Raw genomic sequence first — 23,126 nt, forward strand, 5'->3', positions numbered from 1 at the left:
AAACACGTTCGTTTCTTGGCAGTGGTGGAAGTTTATAGCTACCAAGCCACTCACTCCAAGGATTTGGCAAGCTTTCACAAAAAAATTTGCCCCAAGTTATATGCCTTTACACATCTTTCTTGCACTGCAGCTTCTGGTAGAGTAGTGGGGAATGTTGAAATGCTTGTCACAAAAACCCTAGCAGATTATAACTTGAAATTTCTCGACATCTCTCAACAGGTATCTCTTCTCAAACAGATAAGCTTGGAGGTCCACTGTAATTGCTATGTCTTGGGACTCCCATCATCGCCATAGGAAGACCATTTGTCAAGACTTGTTTCGACTATTCAAGAGTTTATGGACAATGCTGCGGTCTGCTACAACCTTATGGAAGAAACCTTACCCTGATTTTGGTGCAGGTTTTAGGATGGATTCTGGAAAGCCAGACGTCTTTTCGAGCTTGACTAATGTCGAGATTTCTTTTAAAGGTTAAATTTTTTCTAAGAATCTGTTTGAGACTTGTTTGATGATCCTGTTTGGAATTCGTTTGAAATGGATGGTATCTAATTTAAACTTGTCTTGGTGCGGATTTGAACTATTTGACTCTCGTTTGAATACTAGTTCCAATGCTTCGTGATTAACTCTCAGGTGTGGTGAGAAATGATGTTTGAGAATGCCTGCACATACTCATGGCCTGGACCCTTAAAGTTATTTATTGGGGGGGGAGGGGGGGGGGGGATGGTATTGAATGTTTGAAAAGTGCTTTTTTTACTCATGGCCCAGACTCTTCTGGTTATTTACGAGGGGAGTATTGTTGTTGTTACTCATGGCCCAGACCCTTGTGGTTACTCTCAACACCTCCAAACGACGCAGGCTGCGGTTTAGGGGGTGTTTGGTATTAAAAGGCCTCTATATCTCATGGCCCGGACCTTTTTAGGTTATTTGCGAGAGGAGTAATGGGAAAGTGGTTGAACAACGGATGGCCCGGACCTGGATGGTTATTTGTGGGGGAGTGTTCATCGGCAACTTTATGGTTCTATGTCTTGTAACATGCATATGTGATCATTTGTGTCGCATTGTGATGTGCCAACCATTGAATATTCCTTATTGGATGAGCTAATTCTAAGAAACCAACGACCCAAGATATCAAGAGCTCCAATATGGAATGAGACTCCTTATTGGATGAGATTTTTCAGAGAAGCCAACGACCCAGGATATCAAGAGCACTAATCGAGATCAAGAAAATTAATTGTCTCTCGGAGATTTTTGAGCTAACTTCGGTTGTTTTGCAAATATACGGTAATCGCGAACGATTAATTTCTCTCGAGGAGGAGGGATGTCACAGACTGCTGACGTGTCAAGCCACTGAAGAACAGAGACAACTTGCAGATCCCGACCGAGGAGCCTAAACCCTAGAAGCAAAAGCAACCAAAGATATTTTACCAACTTATAAAGTCTTGTCGAGTGGCCTATTTTTAAAGAAGAGTTCCCACCAAGTTCCCACCAAAGGAATAGATCCCGACTGAGGGGCCTAAAAGCTACTAGAAGAAGAAGAAGAAATAGAAGGAATCCCCGACCAACTCACAAATCAGCGGCCAAGGGGCCTAAAAACCTTAAAAGTCAAAGAAAACTTGTTTAACGCGCCTAAAACTGGCCGAAACGAAGTCGTACAAGCTTATAACCTCAAAATATGATGGCATGGTATCTGTACGGACATTCCGAAATTTGTAGCGGATGTTTAGGGAAATTTTGAAATTTTAGGAAAGTGTGTTTTTAATCAGCTTTTCATATTTGATGCTTTTAGGATTTGAGCCTTTAAATATGCGCCTTTGAGGACCCTCTGGCACTCTACAGCGTACAGATTGCAGAGGAGGTGCTCCTCGGCTGTTGTACTTTGCGAATCAGCAATACTAAAGAAATACCGAAAGGAGCACCATCATTTGGGGCCAGTGCTCTCTTGAGGTGGACCTCCGCCACTCCTCATCTCGTGTCGTGCATCTCTTTCAGTTCAGTTGTTATTTGAAGTGCTTAAAGTTGTTCAGTCTGTTCTTCTCGGTTGGCAGGTGGTGCATGTCCTCGTTACAGTTCATCTGGCGTACCTACTGCTTCCGCATCTTCGAGGCTTGACCCATCCGCCGGCGGAGAGTGTCCGTGACATTTGGATGGAGCTGGTCCATACCCTCAAGGCTAGTTTGAGAGATTTTTAGGTAGCTCTCACTGCATGCGGGAGCGCCGCGAGGCCTTCTTATGACTTTGGAGCCCAGGGCCCTTCTTCACCATGGTTCATGGTGCGCCTAGCTGGAGAAAGCTAATACAACAATGAACAATGAATTTGTAAGTTGCCAAACAAACTCTTAAAGGTCGTCCTCCTCCAATCACTCGCAATTATATTCCACCTTCGATTGACAAAGAAATACGAATCATTTGAATCTAGCTTGTAATGACAACAATGCCTTGGTGAAGCTTGGTAAAAAGTTGTTAATACCTATAAGTATGCTCTTAAGAATGGTGCTTATTTGGGGGGAGTGTTTAACTTAGTTCTAACGTCCTAGAGCAAAGAGTGTAAGTGCGTTTCAGCGAAAAGGTAGTCCCTTTGAGGACTTACATTACCCTTCCGCCTACTAGCATTTCTTGGCCAATTGGCTACAGCTCTCACCCGTTCTGTGGCCAGACCCGCTTCGAACCCATGACCTTTGGGGGAGTGTTTATTAACGCCCTACAAATGGTGCTTCTTTTCATTTATAGGTTCTCCTTCGGGGTCTCATGAGTTATTTTTAATGCATATATACATAATGTACATATGCATCGTCCTTTACAATGTCTCACATACAATGTGTGCGGGTTATGCAATCAATGGAGGCTAACCTGGTACTATGTATATGCATGTATATGTTTATCCAAGAGAATGATCATCATGAGTTTGCATGTCAATCCTCTTACTCTGTGGGTCATTGGATTGCTATGCTAGTTCACATGATTATTTGGGTGTTCTCACGTTGATTCGGAATGATCTACAACCTGGTATTGCTTACAATGACCTAGCCGATAGATGGATGGTTGTCCGGTGTCACTTACAAGTTACAAGGTCATGTAAATGAATCTCATGGGCTATATGCCAATTGTAACAAACTACTGACGTTTCAAAGCCTAAAGAATGGAGTCAACGTACAGATGTGGCCGAGGGGCCTAAACCCTAATTTCTGCCAGAAACCCTAACTGCTGAAACCCTAATGCTGGAAACCCTAACCCTAAAACCTGCAAACCCTAATTCTGAAAACCCTAACCCTAAAACCTGCAAACCCTAATTTTGGAAACCCTAACCCTAAAGCTGCAGAAACCCTAACCCTAACCCTAAGGCAACTGACAAATTCCGAAAATTGCGCTGACATGATGACGTGGCAGGCTGTACAGATTTCCGCGTTTTGCGTTGGCTGATGACGTGGCAGGCTGTACGGATTTCCTTAAATTGCGCTGGCAACTTTTTGGCTTTGCTTTTGAACCAGAAGCTTTTGAGTTTTAAAGGCTTTTTACTATAACTGCTTTTCAGGCCAAGGGCCTTTAAATATGAGGCTAGGGCTCATTCTCTAGCATGCTTCAGTACGAAGGTGCAGAGTCTCAAGTACCGGCTTATACTGTGTTGATGCAATATAAAGAAATACCGAAAGGGGCGCCAAGGTTTGGGGCCAATACTCTCTGGGGTGGAATTCCGCCACTCCGTGTCACGTGTCATCTCTCTCTCCATTTCAGTTCAGTTGTTATTTGAAGTGCTTAAAGTTGTTCAGTCTGTTCTTTTCTATTGGCACGTGGTGCCCGCCTTGTGACACCAATTTTGCACCTATGGAAAGAGGCCGTCCTTGGCACAGAACAATTTGGCATAGGGCTGGAGATTTTTATAATGCTCTTGCCAGACATGACAATCCATACGGACCTTCATAGTGAATGCCTCCCTAGGAGAGCCATACATGCTGGGTTAGAGGACCGCTCTCAGAATTTGAGTTGCTGTCTAGGAGAGGATGGCCTCACCCCTGGTGTTTTCGTCAGATAATGGACGTTTATGCAGCGACTTAAGCATGTGATGGACAAGGTGTAATGCCTTGGATTAATTATCTCGTCACTAAGGAGGGAGATTCTTCAGGTGACATCCGGCAAAGAAGGCCTATGATGATCCTCAACTCAGCCTATAAAATTCTAGCGAAGGCTCTAAGTGTGGGGGTCCAACCAAGATTCCGATCGCAGACAGTGCTTGTACAGATGAAGAGGAATACTTCTTCATTGAGGTGCAGGATGCTCGGCTTTCTGGCTTTCAGTGTGAGGCAGAAATGGTCTCAGAGTGCACCTTTGGATTAGAGTGCTCGCCGTACCACAATGATATTGGCTTCTTGACCCGGATCCTGAGGATGCAGTCAAAGGGGGTGGCACTTCTGGGCCTTCCGATGTCAACCTCTAGCTCTGTTCCAGTAGGACCCACGTGAGTGACTGTGATGAGATCCCATTGCCTCTCCCAACCACTCTAGGTTCCTTTCTCTAGTATACAGCTTGGCTTGGCAGACATTTTGATGGCCACAGATCCGACCATTCCAGCCACTGGCACATGTAGGGGCTTATGGATAGGTCACGGTAGAATTTTGGACTCTGCTTTGGGCTAGTAACTAGGCTCCTAGGATTGCTGTCTGTCAGTAGCTGGTCGCACATAAAGGAACTACAGTGGCTTGCATATTGTGGACACCCCTTGGTTTGCCTTGGTGACGGGCATCCTTTGGAGACTCGGAGGCATTGTCTCTGGGACTGCCCAGGTAAATTTTGCTCTGGACTCTCACAGTGATGGCCTTTCTTCTACCAAGCATGAAATTCGCTTTGGGAGTGGCAGCATAGTCAGACAGCTCAAGGAAAGAACTTGGATATGAGACAGAGCCAGACAACTTAGGGGTCAGGCTCCCGGTCGGACCCTGTTGCAAGTCTTCTTCATGCCCAAAGAATTGCAAGTTCTTGTTGTGTTTGCTTTTCGGTTGCACCTGAGACAGTGCCCCCTTAATTTAGCTTTGTAGGTTGATCACTCATTTTTTTTTGTATGTCTTCACACTCATTTTTTGGCTGTGTTTTTCAGAAGCATTTTTCTTGCTGCTTGGTAAAATTTCTTCATCCTTATCACAGAATGTGCTGTTCTTCACTCCGATCAGATTTTGGATGTTTTGGACAATTTGGAGAACTCATAACCTCCGCATGTTCATCAAGAGGTTACCGACAGTTTTGGATTCTTCGAAAGTACTCTACGTCAATCACTTCACTTCAGCATTGACTTGGATGACCCCTCTCTTCATAATTATGAGGTTTACTATGATTGATTCCAAGTTACTTACCTTCATTAGTGATGTAGTATTTGTCATGGGTTTTCCTTGTTTTGGGGCTTCCCATCAATCAGTGAAAAACATCTTTACTTGAAAAAACACATATATGTCTGTGTACATGTATGTGAATGTATGTATACATATGCCCATTACAACAGAAGGATTCCAATTTCACTGCAGCCTGGTAGCCAAAATACTCTTAGTGATGCTGTGCACCTGAGGAGATATGTCAATGACAGAAATGCCGATAGAAGTGCAGCAGCAGTTGAATGTAAAATTGCAGCCTATGTATTCCTCAATATTCTGAGTAGGTGGTCCCGTTGTGGAGATTCCACAAAGATCTTTCCTTGGATGCAAAACCAAATCTTGAAAGCTCAAAACCTGCACGTAATCCACACAAGTTGTGAAAGAGCCAGAAATGAAAATCACATTCATGAAAGAAAAATTCAAAATTTAAAATCCTTACCCGAGTGGGGCCCTCCGCAAGAATACTTACTGAAAACCACCTTTCAGGTTTCTATGGACATAATAAACAACTTGTTTAGTTTCTTGGACTATATAAGTGAAGTAACTAACTGAATCAAAACTTGAAACTCCATACATATAACAATTAACCTGGTTTGTAGCAGGTACACGGACAGTAGGATATTCTCTCACGTCATCCAGGTCAAAGGTACCAAGACAACCTTCGCCTGGTATCTGAAATTTGTTACAATGTGGGCTATGAGCTGACTAGGTATTAGTTTGCAATGCTCGTCTTTCTTAAACAAACTTCTTACCTCCACTAGGAGCTGGTGTGGACGCCATGGCTCATCCCATGCATACAAGCAGGAAGAATAAGGAAGTAAAGTACTTTCGAAGTCTGGGCACCTGCTCTGGAAAAACCTTAGCCTCTGTGGACAAACAAAGGGGACTAAGCTCCATTTGGGGAATGATGTACCATTATTGACATCCTCAAATAGATTTACGGCTCATACAAACATGTAGAAAAACCTTAGAAATACTCATTAGTAGCTATCATATTGATATACTTCAACAGATACAGAAACACATTTGTAGGTAATGCATCAGATGATAAAACTTCAAAGGATAAGCTATGCAAAAGCTTATCCTTGAGAGGCTAAGCATACATACTACTGACATAAAACTTACATTTAGAATCAAGTCTGTGAGCCCATCATAAACATTAAGAATAAAATAGAATCCTATTTAAAGATGAGGAATCAGAAACACAGAAAACAGGTTCTTATACGTTTTCAAAGCATGTGGACTAAAAGACTTGTAGCATCAAAAACCATACAGCATTACAGCAGCACGTGCATTTAAAACATTCTAACAGAGTAACAGGAAAAACTGTCACATCAAGATCTATACATTGCACAAGCTTTAGCAGCATGCATAATGCAAAATCGTTGACTCAAGAAGCGTCTCCACTGCGTAAAAAGATCCTTCGCCATGACACAGCAGAATTACATGTTTCTCATACTTAGCTAGTAAACACTACAACAACCTTACCTCCAAAGAGAAATTTTCAATGCGGTATGGCATAAATCCACTCTCGTCATCTGATAGAAGGATCAAATATGTTCCGAGGCTGTTGTCAGTGCTGGAAATATCATGTGAATCATTCTCTACTGACCCAGCATTCTGAACTTCAACCCTAAGTATCTGAGTGGCCCCAGTAACCAGGTTTCTCATTTTTAACTGCGTGTCGCCTAGCTGATCAGGCACAAAAGCTCCTGACCAGTCCCAACCATGATTGTCAAACCGAAGACTCACGAGCAAGGGCCTGGTTATCACATGGAGTAAATGAAAAAATCGATCAATCTATAATTTGGGCATAAATAGAATTTAATGACTCTTTGGAGAAACACACCCAATCAAACAACAAACAAAGTCAACACAGTTAATGCACTCAACAAACAGAATTGGATCAAGGAAAGAAGTTGTGCAGTGCCATGTAGGGACCAAATTGAGCCCTTTGTTGTGTGTGCAGTCTATAGTTCAAGGGATGTCCATGAAATTTGAGGCACTTTCCCTAATTGATTGTAGCTAGATAATAAGAATATAACTGTGTATGCCATAAACATGTTCAGATCAAACATCTCTACTGATCCCTCCATACAGCCAGCTTAGTCTTCCCTGTGCACCAAGTTTTGCCCTAGGCTATACCTCTGTTTCTGAATCCTAACTCTTTGTGTTGACCAGATTGTTCAGTGTTCAACTGTAACTCTGGTGCTGTGTGTGAGATACAGTTTAGAAATATGAAGTATAACCTGACCTGCTCATATCTGACCATAGAAGACGCGCTTGTTTTCCTTTCAACACATATTCAAAATTGTCAGTTCCTTGTTGTCGAAAACACAGATCTTGATTGCAAATATTGGCAAGGATAAACCTGTTCAGAGTAGAGTTTAAGTAAACATCACAATCGAAACTGCACAAAAGAAGTGAAAACTGATAAGATAGAGAGCAAGCCAGAAACCTTGGCTGAAAAGTTATGGTTCTAGTTTTTCCAGCAGATGCTCCCAGCACAGGGGCAGAGACTACAGAAATAACCCAGCCTCCTTCCCCCTCTGAGAGCGGTATGACAATTGTAGTCATACCTCCTGGTGGATTTAGTGAAAAAGGGCGTGACCAGTGGGCCCTACTTTCGGTTTGATGCACAAAAGCCTGTGCTACCCTTGCTCTCAAGCGGTGATCTCCCAGATCCATCTCTCTGACTGGAGAATACATATATGGTTTTATATACTGCAACTCCTTGGCGTTGTTTTCAACATCTATAGAATTAGCTTCGCTAGGTATACATGAGATAATTCTCTTACCACCACCCACTGACCTCATAGCTGCAGTACCACAGAAATGACCATGGGTATAGACCCTATTTGCAGACCAAACAGGTTCATCCAGAACTGTTTGGAGACCAACAGATCTCGTTTCAAAGCTCCCAGCCTCATTTTCCAGCACTGAAAAGCTAGCAATTACTTGCTGTGTGATTTTAACTCCATCCCTTATTTTAAGTGAATCGACATCACCATCTGAAATATCTAAGTTCACACCACTGTGATTGTAGATCCAGAATGGTACATATACTGAAATTTCCCTTGCACCCGACATCATATTGAACAATATTTCTGTTTTGCAATATACAGAGTGACCTGACAAGAGAGGCATTAGGCGTTTTTGAGCCTCTTAACCCCAAGACCAACCAAAAAATAGATAGAAGTAAAAAAACATTTGAAATTTCATCACATACCATGAGCAGGGTCTGGAACAAGACAAACTGTTTCTAGAAGAGTAGTCTCATTTTGTACGTTCTCCTTGTGACATTCTAACAAGGTTGTGGCACTTGCTACCTTTACGGAGGCAGGTGAAAAACCCGACACATTTATGGTCAGGACCAGATCATGCCCTGTGTTGGCCTCTAGCACAAAGATGCTGTCGCACTACAAGATGGAAAAGCAAGAATCATTAGTGATTTCCTCAAAAGCATTTAATATGTATATTGACTTAACAGGAAAGAAAGTCTTCAAGAGGCCAAAATAACATACAAGACCTAAGTTACAACACACACACATGGGCGTGGATGTGGATGTGGATGTGAATGCAATATTAATCCAGGACGAGCCCTACAAATAAGCAAACAGAGAAAGAACTGTGTACCTCTGGGACATGAAGGCTGAGATGATGTCCTGCACTGCTGTCAATGGCCAATGTGACCGGCAAGGGAAGGCAGTTTTTGAATACGAGGGGTGCTTGAAATACAAGTTCCCTAGTAATGGGACTTGAAGCCTGTTGACCCATAGGAATGTGGACTTTTGCCAGTGAACTTGTAAAAGATCCACTGATGCTTCTTTCCCTTGAGGTTGTCGACGGATTAAAAAGCTGTTCTGAGACAGCTGGCAAGGTTGGACTTCTACTCTCCTGGACCATTATGCAGCATCTGAATATTGCATCGCTTGGATTGGTGGGATAGCTTACAAAGGAGCGAAGAGTTCCCAATTTGAATGTAGATAGAATGTATGAAAGAGACTGTGTTTCACTCCAAACGTGGCTACTACCCATGGGTCTCCATCTGATTTGACCAGTTTCTGCCAAATGAACAGGCAAAGGGATAACCTCCCCCGGGAAAATTGGCTCCATAACCTGAAACAGTCCAAGTATTGATGCATGATGCCTGTGTATATATTTCCAGTTGTTCCTTGAAATGACAGAATCTTACCTTGGGTAGGACACCAAAGGGAATATCAAAGCGAACCTCCATAGGAATAGATGTTGCATTCACCAAACTTACCTGTTTGTGAATGAAGAAAATGGTATACCAATATAAACACTTGGCTGAAGTGATAATGACACAGAAGAGAGAACCACCAACAACTTACAGTCGAATAGATTCTGATAATTTTGCTATAATAGTGGCCCGAAACCTCATATATAACAGGCAATTGAAAAGCAGTGTTGCTCCCCTCAGTATCTCCATTTTCATTACTCTTTGCATCTACTTTCAATTTCTCCTTCTTTCTTTTGCTCTCAGCAAGTAGGTTACTAGAAGATAAAGAAAATGGCATATAAAAACTATGAGCACCTACAAGGTCCATAGACAAAGGGCATGAGGCAGTTGAAGTTCCTTCAAGCTGCACACGTATCATTCTGTGCAGGCCACCATAAAGTCTTTTATCAGCCAACCTTTCCGAAGAGCTATTTGATCTCCTGACATGAAACACTTGCTCTGGTTTCTTTTCAATGGTGATGGGGATCGAACAACCTGGATCGACTATATTCTGGCTGTTTGCTCCTAACTCATTCCCATCAACAAAGCCATCTGCTTCTTCAAGCTTTGAAGCACCAACCAGCCAGTACTTAAGGCGAACTCCGGTATCATTTTGTAGCCAGTATGGTGCATACCCAACAAAAGACTTGTTCTGAGAGAGCTTTGGAGGGTCAAAGCTTTTGATAGCATCAGTGAATACGTCCACAGCTCGCAGGTAAGACTAAGCAATTGCAAAAAAAAAACAGGAAAAATTATGAGTTGATGGAAAGAGGCTAACAAACAAGCCACAATAAGGGAGCTGCAAACGGATTGTACCTGAAAGAAGGCTTTAGTGAGATTGATGTTCAAGTGACCAGGTGATAGGAGCTTGAGATCTATATGCTGTGCAAGAATGTTCATACCAAACCTTAGGCTAAATTCACACGACAGATCCCATGGCTCCAAAAAAGGCTCCCATGCCACCTTTACTAACACTAGAAAGTTAGTCATATATCCAAGTACAGTTTTTAAAGCTTCAACATGCCAGGGGCGAGAGAGAGAGAGAGAGAGAGAAATGAAATGTTATATTAACGTCTTCAAGAGGCCAAAGTGACCAAAGAGACCAAAAGTTACACTTGGTGAATCTGACATAGTGTCTGAGTACAAAAAGTACAAAGAGTTGAAAGACTGAAACTGAAACTGAAACGAGGTACGTGGGGAGGGTGATGGGATGAGGGCTGATATAATGGGTTAGCTGATACAAAGCTGAAACAAAGATGAATCAAATGAGATACAAATCATCAGATGAGATCCCTCATCGGTCTCTGCCAAATCTCATCAATATCCTCCATGGTCAATACTCTGAATGGTCGTCGTGCCTGTCGAGCTAGGATGGTCTGGATCCTCTGCTGCCATCTCCGTCGATGATGTAGGGCCCCTCGTGGTCGTGGGCACCTAGATCTACCTAGCTCAATGGCTCGATCGATCCACGTATCTTTGGTGTGGGTGGGATATGAGAGAGAGAGAAATGAAATGAAAACGTTACATTAAAGTCTTCAAAAGGCCGAAATGACCTATGAGACCAATTTGTTACAAAATAGTGAATCTGATACCATAGCTGGGTACAAAAGAACTAGAACAAAAACACTACTGCTACAAGCTGGAACAGTGTGGATGTGAAAGCTGATACAATAGGTACCCAGTAAACTGGATGTAACAATGTGTGAAACAATGATAGAATGGGGGGAGAAATGGTGAGGATCCATCCTCATCTGCACTCTGGGTGTCGAGGAGAGTATAGCTCGAATCCTCTGCTGTAGTCTCCGTCGATGCTGTGTAGCTCCTCTCCTCGTAGTCGTTTGGATCTCCGTAGCTCCAGTGCTTGGTCGATAAAAGTGCGAGTAGTGGTCGAGTGAGTGTGGACCGAGCTCTGCGGCGGTGGCTGCTTCTCTGGCTGTCCCATATCTATTAAAAAAAATCTGTAATCTATCTCTAGGACTGTCTCTCTCTAGCTCTCCCCAGTAAAGTGTCTCTATGTCTGTGTAACTCAAGTAGATATAGTCCAAGACATCTCTCATCCTCATAACTCATGACCCTAGATAAACGACCAAAACCCTCTCTAAATAGGCAGTGGAAACGGCCCCATATCTCATAGTACACTCTGCAGTTACATATGTAATGTAACTCTGTCTCTGGCTCTATCTGGCATAAATGGCATATCCTGTTGTCTGTTGGTATCCCTCTGTATCTACTAGTCTCAATCTCCAGCTGATGTGAGGATGTGCATATCTGACCAATGGCACAACGCAAACCATGAGACATATGTGTGTCCATGTAGCTTGGTCGAATCACAAACCCATCTCCTGTGAGGTGGAGAATATGCTCTCTATAGAAAGCCATAGTCGTGCCCAACTGCTGAGGCGGTTTCAGTCCCTGAATTTCTAGTTGGGAGGCTCATTTGCAAGCTCCTGCCACAGGTTAAGAGCTATTGTGTGCAAGCTTTCCCACTCATGTACAGTGTAGTGCAAGAAGTGATGTCCTGCACACTCTACACAGCTCTCTCTCCCCCCTACGTGTAGTAATGTGATGCCCCACAAGAGAGCTCTTCATTTGACTCATGTATAGCTGTGTGGTTACATGCGTTTTTGCTGAGGCAAGAGCCTCTCTGAGCAGGAACAAGAGTAGCTAACTGCTGCTCTAAAAGCAAGCACCATTGATGGTAGTGATGGTGATAACCTCACCGTACAAGTGCGATTTCAGCGCTGGTTATGTGCTGTATTTTGATTGTTTTTCAGCCATACGGATGCCAGAACCCTTGGGAATAGTGCCCCACTACTAGAAGACAGTTCAGGGACTATTTAGGGCTGAAAACAGGGCAAAAACAAGTAAATACAGCATGCTGAGTTTACTGTTTTTGGGTAGAAATCGGTGGGTTTATGCCAGTGAAGTGAGTTCCAGCAGGGGAATTGGTTTCGGGCAAGTTTTGGGGCTATTATGCTGCCGAAATTTTGCCAAAACAGGTGGTCTATAGCTGGATACGGGTAAAGAATTCCCAGGACTCTACTTTGTAATTTACCCTCATAGAGTATAAAGAAATACCGAAAGGGACGCCAATTTTGGGGCCTACAGGTTGTCAGCATCTGCTCGGAGCATTCTAGCTTCTGAGCCGTGTGTGTGCTTAAGTGTTCATTCCCGTCGCAGGTTACCTTTGCAAAGTCCTCTCTGTGTATGTCTAAAGTAAAAATTTTGGGTGAAAGCCAAAGCCTACCGCCCCACGGGCCGGTTTCAAGGTTCCGTTGATGGGACATCAATCACTTTTTCCTCAAGAAGTGAGCCTCAGTTGTTTTGGGTAAAGATACAGAGTACAATAACGCGGGATTACACTATGGCCGACAAAGGGAAGGGCATGGGGAAGAGGGTCCCTCTTCGAAGGACAGACAAAAAATTCCTATGATGTTCGAGATTGGTGAGAGCTCATGGCCATGTTAGTCTATACGTGCTGTTGATGTGATTGTCCCTCCGGTACAGGGCTTTATGACTAGGCAACTCGCGGATGATGCGTTCAAGACTCAGTTAGTTGCCGCGGTGAATGTGTTTTTGCAACTGGTACAGAACCCAAGGTTTATGGATTTCTTGCAAGCGCCACCAGTGCTACAGCAAAATAGGCAACCTACACCGCGAACAGAGCTTGTTGAGGCAAGCCCCACATGCGTCTCAGTAGGATAGGGAACACTCACATGTTGCGGAGTCAGGGGCTCCAGAACAGGTTCCTCATGTCCTTCAACAGGTGGTTAGAACGCCTATTCCACAAGTCATGCAAGTTCAGCCCGCGGCCTTTCAGAGCCCGCATGCTGTCTTGAAAGGACAGGGAACTGGTTACCAGGCAATGCATCCAGTTTTTCCACCACCCACGATACATCCTGGATATTTCGGGGGTGGATCTGTGTCCCAGGGTATGGCTAGTTATGCGCCTGGAAGTGAGACGTACATGCCAGGAACAGTGTTTGGGGGTATGCAAGGCATGATGCCAAACCCCATGTATGGTAGCATCGGCATGCAACAAGGTTTTTAGAGCAACCAGGGCCAGTTTGGGGTGCCACACGCTCATTTTGGCATGGCTGGTTTTTTTGGACAGCAGTTAGATATGGCACCTCTAACGCAAAATGTTAATGGCCAAGCTGTGCCGATGATGCGGACTACAGTGCCCATGTTGCAGACTATTCCTTATGACAATTTGGGGGCACTGGAAAAGTCGAAAGCTTACAAAGAAGGTGGCGCAACTGTAAAGTTTAGCGCTTTCAGTGGCTTCCAGGACAAAGCAATGGCTCTCGCTTTCCTCCAGCAGTTTGATACAACTTATGCAAGAGGGAATTTACAGAGGCCTCTAAGGTCAAGAAGCCGCCACTTTCTTGAAGGACAATGCGCTCACATGGTGGACGACATTGTTAATGCAAGGACGGGCACCCGCCACTTGGGTCTACTTCAAGCAAACGTTTGCATCTGCTTGGCTGTCAAATGAATTTGAAGACGACGTCATGACAGATTGGCACCAACTTACTTCGGCTACATGCAAGAGCTTGCTGGAGTACAATCGAAGGTTTTGTAAAGCGTTACCCTCAATGACCTCCTACAGATTAGTGCCATTGACAGAGCAGATAGAGAAGTATTGTTGTGGGCTGCCTAAAGGGCTTCGGGACTACTGTACCAAGAACACAGTGGCTACCCTCACCCAGCTCATGGAAGTTGCTAACACTAGTCTTGCCTTGTTGAAAGGAGAGGACAGTGGGTTTCCGAGCAATGAGAAAGGAGGGCAGCAAAAGAAAAATTCAGCGAAGAAGTCCTTTGTGAAAACGGCTCCTGAAGCATCACAGGGGTCAAAAAAGGCTCTCAAAGACAAGGATTTAGCCGGGACTTCTGGAGCGCAGGCAAAGAAATTGAAAAGGAAGCCTTTTGTGCGTAAGTTGCTCGAGGAAAAGAAGGTCCTAATGGCTGAAAACAAATGCTTTATATGCGAGCAGCCTGGTCACTTTGCTACCAATTGTCGACAAAGGAAAAGACCAGCTGAATGCCAACGAGTTATGTAGAGCATGGGGTAAAGTTAGAGATCAAACGACACTCATCTTTTTTGATCCAAGTGCCAAAGCAAACTTTATCTCACCAGAGTTAGCTATGAAGCTGGGCATCAGAGCTGAAGAGATGGGATACACGGTAGAGGCAGGGTTGGCATGTCCTAGCAATTCAAGGTGTGTTACTCCTATTATTGGAAAGCTGTGTCTGCTTATTCAGTTATATGTAGACAAAAGAATTTTATATCATGCCATTGGAAGGGTGCGATGTGCTACTTGGAATTCCGTGGACGTTCAGAGTACATGGCGTGCTGGATGCCTTCGACAAGACGATCACCCTTCAGCATAGGGGCAAAACTCATGTTTTGGATGTAAAGCTCAAAGGGGAGTCCGTCCCTATTGTATCTGCTTCGGCTATCACTTCTGTAATAAAGAATCATCTTTCTGTGTACTTGATTTTTGCACGTGATGTCTCAGATAATTGTCAGTCAAATTTATCTGTATTAGATAAAGAAAGGTCGTGCGTATGTGGCCAATAGCACATCGTATCCCATGAGACAAGTGGGTGTCCATGTATCTGGCTCTCGTTACAAAGCCATCCTCCGTAAGCTGTAGAAGATGCTCTCTGTAGAAATCCATCTGAGTGCCCAACTCTTGTGCCCGCTATATAGTCACGCAAAGTCACAAGGGACGCGTCCTGAGGAGTGGGGACGGGGGACGGGGCTCAAATGGATTTTAGTATAAAAAAGAGGGCGGGACGGCAAGTGGGGACGGGAAGCCCAAAAATGGGCGTCCCCCTGTGACTATGGAATCAGGTCCTTGTAGATGAGCCTGGTGATCTTGGATTGTGTAAGAGTCAGAGAGGGTGCCTCTAGTGAGTACTGAAAGGGGGGCAATCTTTCCATGTTGAACCCATGTGCCTGAAACCATGATGTCATCTCCCCATACGAGCATGCTATATCTCTCTGCATTGCTAACAGTCGAGAGGACTCAAGTCTACGAACTCAAGGAGTTCGGTTTAGCAAAGTTTACGAGGATCCCTCTCACTCATGTTGCTACGTGTTTATAGTTACCTCCACACACAAGTGCATCTCGTACTTAAAGGATGTTCTTTTTCCCGACATACTTTTTTGAGACATATTCCACATGTGGAGAATATGAGTCTCTGGGACTAACGCTCCCACCCGCTATATCAATTATGTGTCTAGACCATTTTGAGCACACTGTATCACGAACAATTTTAGTGGCAAAAAATTGTCGGATACTTAGAATAAATTGGCGGATGAGCTTGGTGGTCTCTGACTGTGTAAGAGTGAGAGATGGTGCATCCAATGAGTACTGGAATGGTGGCAGCCTGTCTTTGCTAAACCCATGCGCCTGAAACCATGATGCCATCTCTCCATACCAGCATGTTGAATCTCCTTGTATGGCTAACTGTCGAGAGGACTCAAGTGCTATGTGTGCATATGTGTCTCTAGGAAGTTCCCATGTGTGGTTTACGAAGGAGACTGATCTGGTGAGCGCCTCCACCACTAGTGGGGGGGTCGCTAGCTCTGCTCGGATAATGGCCCGTGGTACTGATGCCTTGGCTCTAATGAGCCGCGAGATCATAGAGACGATAGGTTTCTCCATGTTCCCCCATCCATCTGTGCGACCTGGTGATCCAATGAAGGTCCCCATATCTCAGCTCCATAGAGCAATGCTGAAGCCACCAAGGTGTCAAAGAGCCAGAGCTTCGTCCGGGGTTCCTGAAACTGAACTTGCGAACACATCTTCTCTAATCTACCGAGTGTTGCGTGGGCTCTAATCAGTCTGGTCTCTGCTGCTCTTCTGAGTGAGAATGCAGGTCCGCTAAAAACCACTCCAAGGTAAGTGTAAGCATCTGCGTACTCCACAGTCTCCTGGCCGTATGTGAATGTAGGTGCTGCTCCCTGATCCACTGTGGGGTGGTATTAAACACCATAACCTTGCTTTTACCAAGGTTGACAGACAAACCACTTTCGTGGGCAAACCTATGCAAAGCATCCAGTTGACGTTGCATTCCCTCTAGAGATTCGGAGATCAACACTACATCATCAGCATATAACAAAAGTGGAATCCATGTCCCTGCCAACACTGGACCTCTATCCCCATCGCTCTCAATGTAGTCCGAAACCTCATCCACATACATACCGAAAAGAGTAGGAGAGAGCGGGCATCCCTGCTTCACCCCAATAGTGGAGTGAACCGGTGTAGAAAGTCCCTCAGGGATCTGTACAATGCCATGATCCCCCAAATGAGCTCTGTGGGTACTCCCATTTCCTGTAATTTGCGCATCAATCTAGCTCTCGGTACTGTATCAAACGCTCTGCGGAAGTCCACAAAGCTACAATAGATCCGTCTCCCATGAGATCTGCCTTCCTCGATGATGGCCCTGAGTGTCAAGATATGGTCAAGAGCTAAACCCTGCCTGCCCAGCTGCACGCATTCCTTCCCTCTCTGCCCATCTACTCAGCTGTCGCTCAAGAATGGATGCATACAACCGTGCCACTGTGTGTCCAATCATGATAGTGCGATAATTCCCAGGCTCCATGGGGTCTCCTGACTTGAAGATAGGTACGATCGTAGATAGGCTCCAAGTGTCCGGTAGGCCCTCACACATGGCACGGTTAAACATAACTGCTAGAAGCTCTGCTCGTAGGTCTTTGGCATGCATGAAATGCTCAGCGACTAAGCCATCATGATCATATGCTCTCAGAGAGAGAGAGAGAGAGAGAGAGAGAGAGAGAGAGAGAGAGAGAGAGAGAGAGAGAGAGAAATGAAATGAAATGAAATGTTATATTAACGTCTTCAAAAGGCCAAAGTGACCTATGAGACAGAAAGTTACAATGTGGTGGATCAGATACAAAGTCAAAGTAACAAAATAACAAAATACAAAACAAAGATATATACCATGGGGTCCTAGATTGGTCGATGTGAACTAAGCAAAATGGGCAGCTTGCTGGGATAGCTGAATCACATGAGATCTAACATCGGTCGTTCGCAGATCTCATCAATCTCCTCCATGGTTAGTAGTCTTACCGGGCGTTGCGCATGCCTCGCCAGAGTACTCCGAATCTTCTGAAGTAGTCTCCGTCGATGCTGTGTGGTCCTCCGCAGTCGTGGGCGCCTCGATTTCCCCAGCTGAGTCGCTCGGTCAATCAGTGTGCCTTTGGTGTGAGACAAAAGGGAGCTCTGCTGTGGGAGCGGCTCCTTCGGCTGTCCCGTGTCTACTCTGAAGAAATCGGTGATCCGTCTTTGAGACTGGCCAGCCTCGCCACTCATCAGGCTATCTATGTGTCTGTGCAGCTCGAGCAAGAACAAACCCAGTCATCTCTGATCCTCGTATTCCATGACTCTTGAGAGAGAGAGAGAGAGAGAGAGAGAGAGAGAGAGAGAGAGAGAGAGAAAGAGAGAGAGAGAGAGAGAGAGAGAAATGAAATGTTATATTAACGTCTTCAAAAGGCCATAATGACCTATGAGACCCGAAAGTTACAAAGTGGTGGATCTGATTCAAAGTCAGAGTAAAACGATAACCTAACAACAATTCAAAACAAAGAAATATACTATCGGGTCCTAAGTTGGTCGATGTGAGCCAAGCAAAAACTAAGCAGAAAATGGGTGGCTTGTTGGGATAGCTGAATCACAAGAGATCTAGCATCGGTCGTTGGCAAATCTCATCAATTCCTCCATAATTAGTAGTCTGACCGGGCGTTGTGCATGCCTGGCCAGCGTGCTCCGAATTTTCTGTCGTAGCCTCCGTCAATGCTGTGTAGTTCATCGAAGTCGCGGGCGCCTGAATTTCCCCACTTCAATCGCTCGGTCAATCAGTGTGCATGTTCAATCACTCGGTCAATCAGTGTGCCTCTGGTGTCAGACGAGGGGGAGCTCTGAAGTGCGAGTGGCTCTTGCAACTGTCTCGTGTCTGCTCTGAAGAAGTCTGTGATCCGTCATTGAGACTCGCTAGCCTCGCCATTCATCAAGCTATCTCTGTGTCTGCGCAGCTCGAGCAAGAACAAACCCAGACATCTCTGATCTACGTATCCCATGACTATCCAGAGTGGTCCAAAACCCTCTCTGAACAAGCAATGGAAGCGGCCTCGTATCTCGTAGTAGACGAGGCCGCGGCATGTATAGTGTAGCTTTGTCTCAGGTTCCGTGTTACACAAGGGGCATGTCCTGTCCTCTGCTGGTACTCCGCTGTATCTCCCAATCTCAATCTGCAACTGGTGAGAAGATGTGCGTAACTGGCCAATAGCACATCGTATCCCATGAGACAAGTGGGTATCCATGTATCTAGGTCTCGCCACAAAACCATCTTCCATAAGCTGGAGAAGGTGGTCTCTGTAGAAAGCCATCTTCGTGCCCACTTCGTGTGATGGTTGTATCCATGTCCTCCTGGTGTCTAGCTGGGTCAGGTCTTGGCAAATGAGCTTGGTGATCTCTGACTGTGTAAGAGTGAGATATGGTCCATCCAATAAGTACTAAAATGGTGGCAGCCTGTCTATGCTGAACCCATGTGCCTGAAACCATGATGTCATCTCCCCATACCAACATGTTGTATCTCCTTGTATGGCTAATTGTCGAGAGGATTCAAGTGCTATGCGAGCATATCTGTCTCTAGGAAGTTCCCATGTGCGGTTTATGAAGGAGATGATCTGGTGAGCGCCTCCACCACAAGTGGGGGGGCCGCTAGCTCTGCTCGGAAAATGGCCCGTGGTTTTGATGCCTTGGCTCTAATGAGCCGCGAGATCATAGAGACGAGAGGTTTCTCCCTGTTCCCCCATCCGTCTGAGTGACCCGGCCTCCCGTGGTGATCCAGTGAAGGTCCCCATATCTCGGTTCCATAGAGCAATGCTGAAACCACCAAGGTGTCGAAGAGCCAGAGCTTCGTCTGGGGCTCCTGAAACTGAACCTGGGAACACATCCTCTCCAATCTACCCAATGCTACGTGGGCTCTAGTAGGTTTGGCCTCTGCTGCTCTTCTGAGTGAGAATGCAGGTCCGCTAAAAACCACTCCAAGGTAAGTGTAAGCGTCTGTGTACTCCACAGTCTCGTGGCCATATGTGAATGTAGGTGTTGACCTCCTAATCCACTGTGGGGTCGTATTAAACACCATAACCTTGGTTTTACCCAGGATGACAGACCAACCACTTTCGTGGGCAAACGTATAAAAAGCATCCAATTGACGTTGCATTCCCTCTGGGGATTCGGAGATCAACACTATGTCATCAGCATATAACAGAAGTGGAATCCATGTCCCTGCCAACTAAGCACCTTTATCCCCATCGCTGTCAATGTAGTCAGAAACCTCATCCACATACATACCGAAAAGAGTAGGAGAGAGCGGCCAGCCTTGCTTCACCCCAATAGTGGAGTGAACCGGTGTAGAAAGTCCCTCCGGGGTGCGTACATGCCCTACTACTGATCTGTACAATGCCATGATCCCCCAAATCAGTTCTGCGGGTACTCCCATTTCCTGTAATCTACACATCAATCTAGCTCTGGGTACCGTGACAAAAGCTTTGCGGAAGTCCACAAAGCTACAATAGATCCGTCTCCCATGAGATCTGCCTTCCTCGATGATGGCCTCTCCTGAATCCTGCCTGCCCAGTTGCACGTATTCCTTCCCTCTCTTCCCATCTACTCAGTTGTTGCTTAAGAATGGATGCATACAACCGTGCTAGTGTGTGCCCAATCATAATAGTGCGATAATTCCCAGGCTCCATGGGGTCCCCTGATTTCAAGATAGGTACAATCGTAGATAGGCTCCAAGTGTCCGGTAGGCCCTCACACATGGCACGGTTAAACCTAACTGTTAGAAGCTCTGCTAGTAGGTCTTTGGCATGCATGAAATGCTCAGCGACTACGCCATCATGATCATATGCTCTCCCAATCTTCATCCTGTCAATCGCTTTCTTCACCATCTCAGCGGTGAAAATAACACATGCGTGTGGGCATGGATCGGGGGGGGGAGGTTGGGGAGGGGCGGCTGTCCAGGTACTGTGTACAAAGATGATGCATAATGACCCCAGGTCTCTGTGGAGGAAATAGCAGGGGGGGGGGGACTGCTCATCAAAGAGCCGCCACGCCTGACGCGAGTCCTGACTCAAGAATAGCTGATATAGATCCTGCTCGAGTCGAGCCAGAAAAGCCCTCTTCTTCCGCCGCACTAGGCGTCGAAAGTCGATCTGTGAGTGTCTGTGAGTGACGTCCCTCAACAGCACCTCCCTCTGAAGTCTGGCTCTAGTCTGGCAGCACTCCTCATCGTACCAGTTGTTCTGAGGCATGCTCCCTGATCAGCAGCTCTACTCAGGCTGGGTGTGTGGGTATGCTTCTACTGCTGCCTCATGTAATGTCTGTGTCAGTATAGTAGTTAGCTCCTCCAAGGGTCGCCCCGGGTCCTCAGTGCATAGGCGTCTTTAGATTCCGTCCATGTATAGAGAGTCCGTCTCCCGTGTGAATGTGTAGCGAGTAGGGGCTGCTATTCGTGGCTTGTGTACTACACTGCACTGGCAGGAGATGGTCATCGACACCAGAGCATGATCCACTGCCACCCCGACCGGTCTGGGCCCAACAGTGATATCCTAGATACTAGAGATGAGATTCGGTTGTGCCATGACATAGTCCACTGTGCTGGCTCCATGTCTGTGCGGGAAGCATGTAAAACCTCCCGCAGCAGGAAATCTATGTAGGCCGTTCAAGATGGCCAATCCATGTGCAGTGCCCATGTCTATGAGGTGTCACCCATATTCAGTATATTCCTCATCGTGTGATAATCTGGAAAGTTCCGTCTCTACAACATCTAGCTCTCTTAGCATCTCCTCTGAAGTATCATAAAACACTGCCTGGTGATGGGCAGTCCTAGCATTGAAGTCCCCGAGGATGATAATGTCACCGTCCCTAGAGAACTCCCATATGTCATCATCCAAAATAGAGAAAGCGGACTGTCCTCTAGGTGATGCATAAACTGATGTACTCGGGGGAAAGTAGCAAATAGCTAGATAGAGGTATCTGCCTGTCTCTGCTTTCAGTCTCACCCACATGTACCTAGCCTGCTCGTCCCTACAGGCTATATGTATCAGTGGCTGCAGATCCTCTCTAAATAACACTGCCACTCCCTCGAGCCCCGCCCTCTGTGCTCTGAGCGTGTCTCCTGCCTGTAGGCTGTCTCCCACCTGTATCCGCTGATGTGAGGCATGGATTGCCCAGGGGCCTGGTGTGTCTCAGAGTAAAAGATGGTGTCTCTTCCAGTAAAGCTATCCTCAAAAGCACCCACATCAAGACGCATAGATCCATTGCAGTTCCAGGCAGCTACTTTGAGTGTGGTCCCATAAGTCTCGCACCGTCATGTGGAGAGTCGCTCTAGTATTACCACTTTTCCGTCTCGGTAAAAAGCGATCTTGCCTTTTCCCCTTGCCGCTCTAATCTCCGGCATTACTTCCTGCATATGAGCGATCTACGAGAGGGTGAAATCATCCCCGAGAAAGATGCCAGTCTCTTTAAGAGTTTGTCTTTTCTTCAAGAATGACTTCTTTGCTTCCATGGAGGGAAAACGGAGGATGAGTGCTCTTTCTTTTGAGGTTTCTCCACTGCTTCTATTTTTCTTTATGTTGCCCACTCTCCATGCCCTTGTGTGCGTCGGCTCATGAATCCCCATCAAGGCTGTGAGTTCTTTTACTTCTTCGTCCACTAGCCTTTGTCTTTAAGACCGCAAATTCTCACATGTAAAGCGCGCACCCTTCTCCTCTGCTCCTCCTCTAGTGTCTGATTAATGATGTTGGGTGTGGACGTGGGCGTTATCTCCTTGCCTTTTCCTTTCTTGGCCACCTTGATCCATTTCTCGGCTTCATCCGCCTTCGTTGAGTTTTGGTAAGAACATCCACCCAAGAAGTCGTCATTTTTTTGTGTTGCTCTTCTCCCTCTTTGATGGCCCATACTTGCTCCTTGATCGTGTTGATTTCTTCGATTACTCAGGGTTGCAGTTCGCCCTCTTCCAGTGTGTTTCTTGATCGTGCTTCGGCGAGATCTTTCTTGAGTGAGGCGATCTCTTTCTCTTGGGTCGTCACTCGGTCTTCCAGCGTGCTTATCTTGCTCTCTTGGATCAGCACGCGTCCTTCGAGCATGTTTATTGTGCCCCAGAGATTGCGGTTCATCTTGGTAATGATCTCCGTCATTTCCTCTTTGCATTTTTGAATGGCATCCTCTACGGGGTCAGCTTTATCGTTCATCTTCCTCATGCTTGATCGCCGTCCACAAGGGAGTTAGATGTACGTGTGCACCCACCCTAGCAACAGGTGCGGCAGCTGGGCGAGTGGGGGAGCCGGCCGCAAGGGAGTCACTAGATGTACGTTTGCACCCACACTAGCGGCGGGCGTGGCGAGTGGTGGAGCGTGAGGCGGTATGGCCAGGGAGGGGCAGCGATAGTTACCTATCTGATTGCGGGCACAGAAAATTGCTTACAAAAAA

The 23,126-nt window shown here is 45.8% G+C and overlaps 1 protein-coding gene and 1 pseudogene across 5 annotated transcripts in view; both read right to left on the reverse strand.

Annotated features, from left to right (window-relative positions):
* LOC147447386 (vacuolar protein sorting-associated protein, putative (DUF1162)) overlaps nucleotides 1-23,126 on the reverse strand; it is a 150,823-nt gene that overhangs the window by 54,674 nt on the left and 73,023 nt on the right. For all 5 annotated transcript variants that reach the window (XM_086523198.1, XM_086523201.1, XM_086523199.1 and 2 more), the window contains 12 exons: nucleotides 10,411-10,557; nucleotides 9,707-10,315; nucleotides 9,547-9,618; nucleotides 8,988-9,470; nucleotides 8,581-8,770; nucleotides 7,810-8,482; nucleotides 7,606-7,722; nucleotides 6,840-7,113; nucleotides 6,104-6,217; nucleotides 5,940-6,023; nucleotides 5,791-5,841; nucleotides 5,541-5,705 (listed from right to left, as the gene is read on the reverse strand). In XM_086523198.1, coding sequence (XP_086379324.1) covers nucleotides 5,541-5,705; nucleotides 5,791-5,841; nucleotides 5,940-6,023; nucleotides 6,104-6,217; nucleotides 6,840-7,113; nucleotides 7,606-7,722; nucleotides 7,810-8,482; nucleotides 8,581-8,770; nucleotides 8,988-9,470; nucleotides 9,547-9,618; nucleotides 9,707-10,315; nucleotides 10,411-10,557 — 2,979 coding nt within the window. The remainder of the gene's footprint in view (nucleotides 1-5,540; nucleotides 5,706-5,790; nucleotides 5,842-5,939; nucleotides 6,024-6,103; nucleotides 6,218-6,839; nucleotides 7,114-7,605; nucleotides 7,723-7,809; nucleotides 8,483-8,580; nucleotides 8,771-8,987; nucleotides 9,471-9,546; nucleotides 9,619-9,706; nucleotides 10,316-10,410; nucleotides 10,558-23,126) is intronic.
* LOC147447387 (uncharacterized) lies at nucleotides 10,825-23,026 on the reverse strand (annotated as a pseudogene).

This window comes from Adiantum capillus-veneris, chromosome 11, assembly GCF_014529385.1.
Source record: "Adiantum capillus-veneris isolate H3 chromosome 11, ASM1452938v2, whole genome shotgun sequence".
NCBI lineage: Eukaryota > Viridiplantae > Streptophyta > Polypodiopsida > Polypodiales > Pteridaceae > Adiantum > Adiantum capillus-veneris.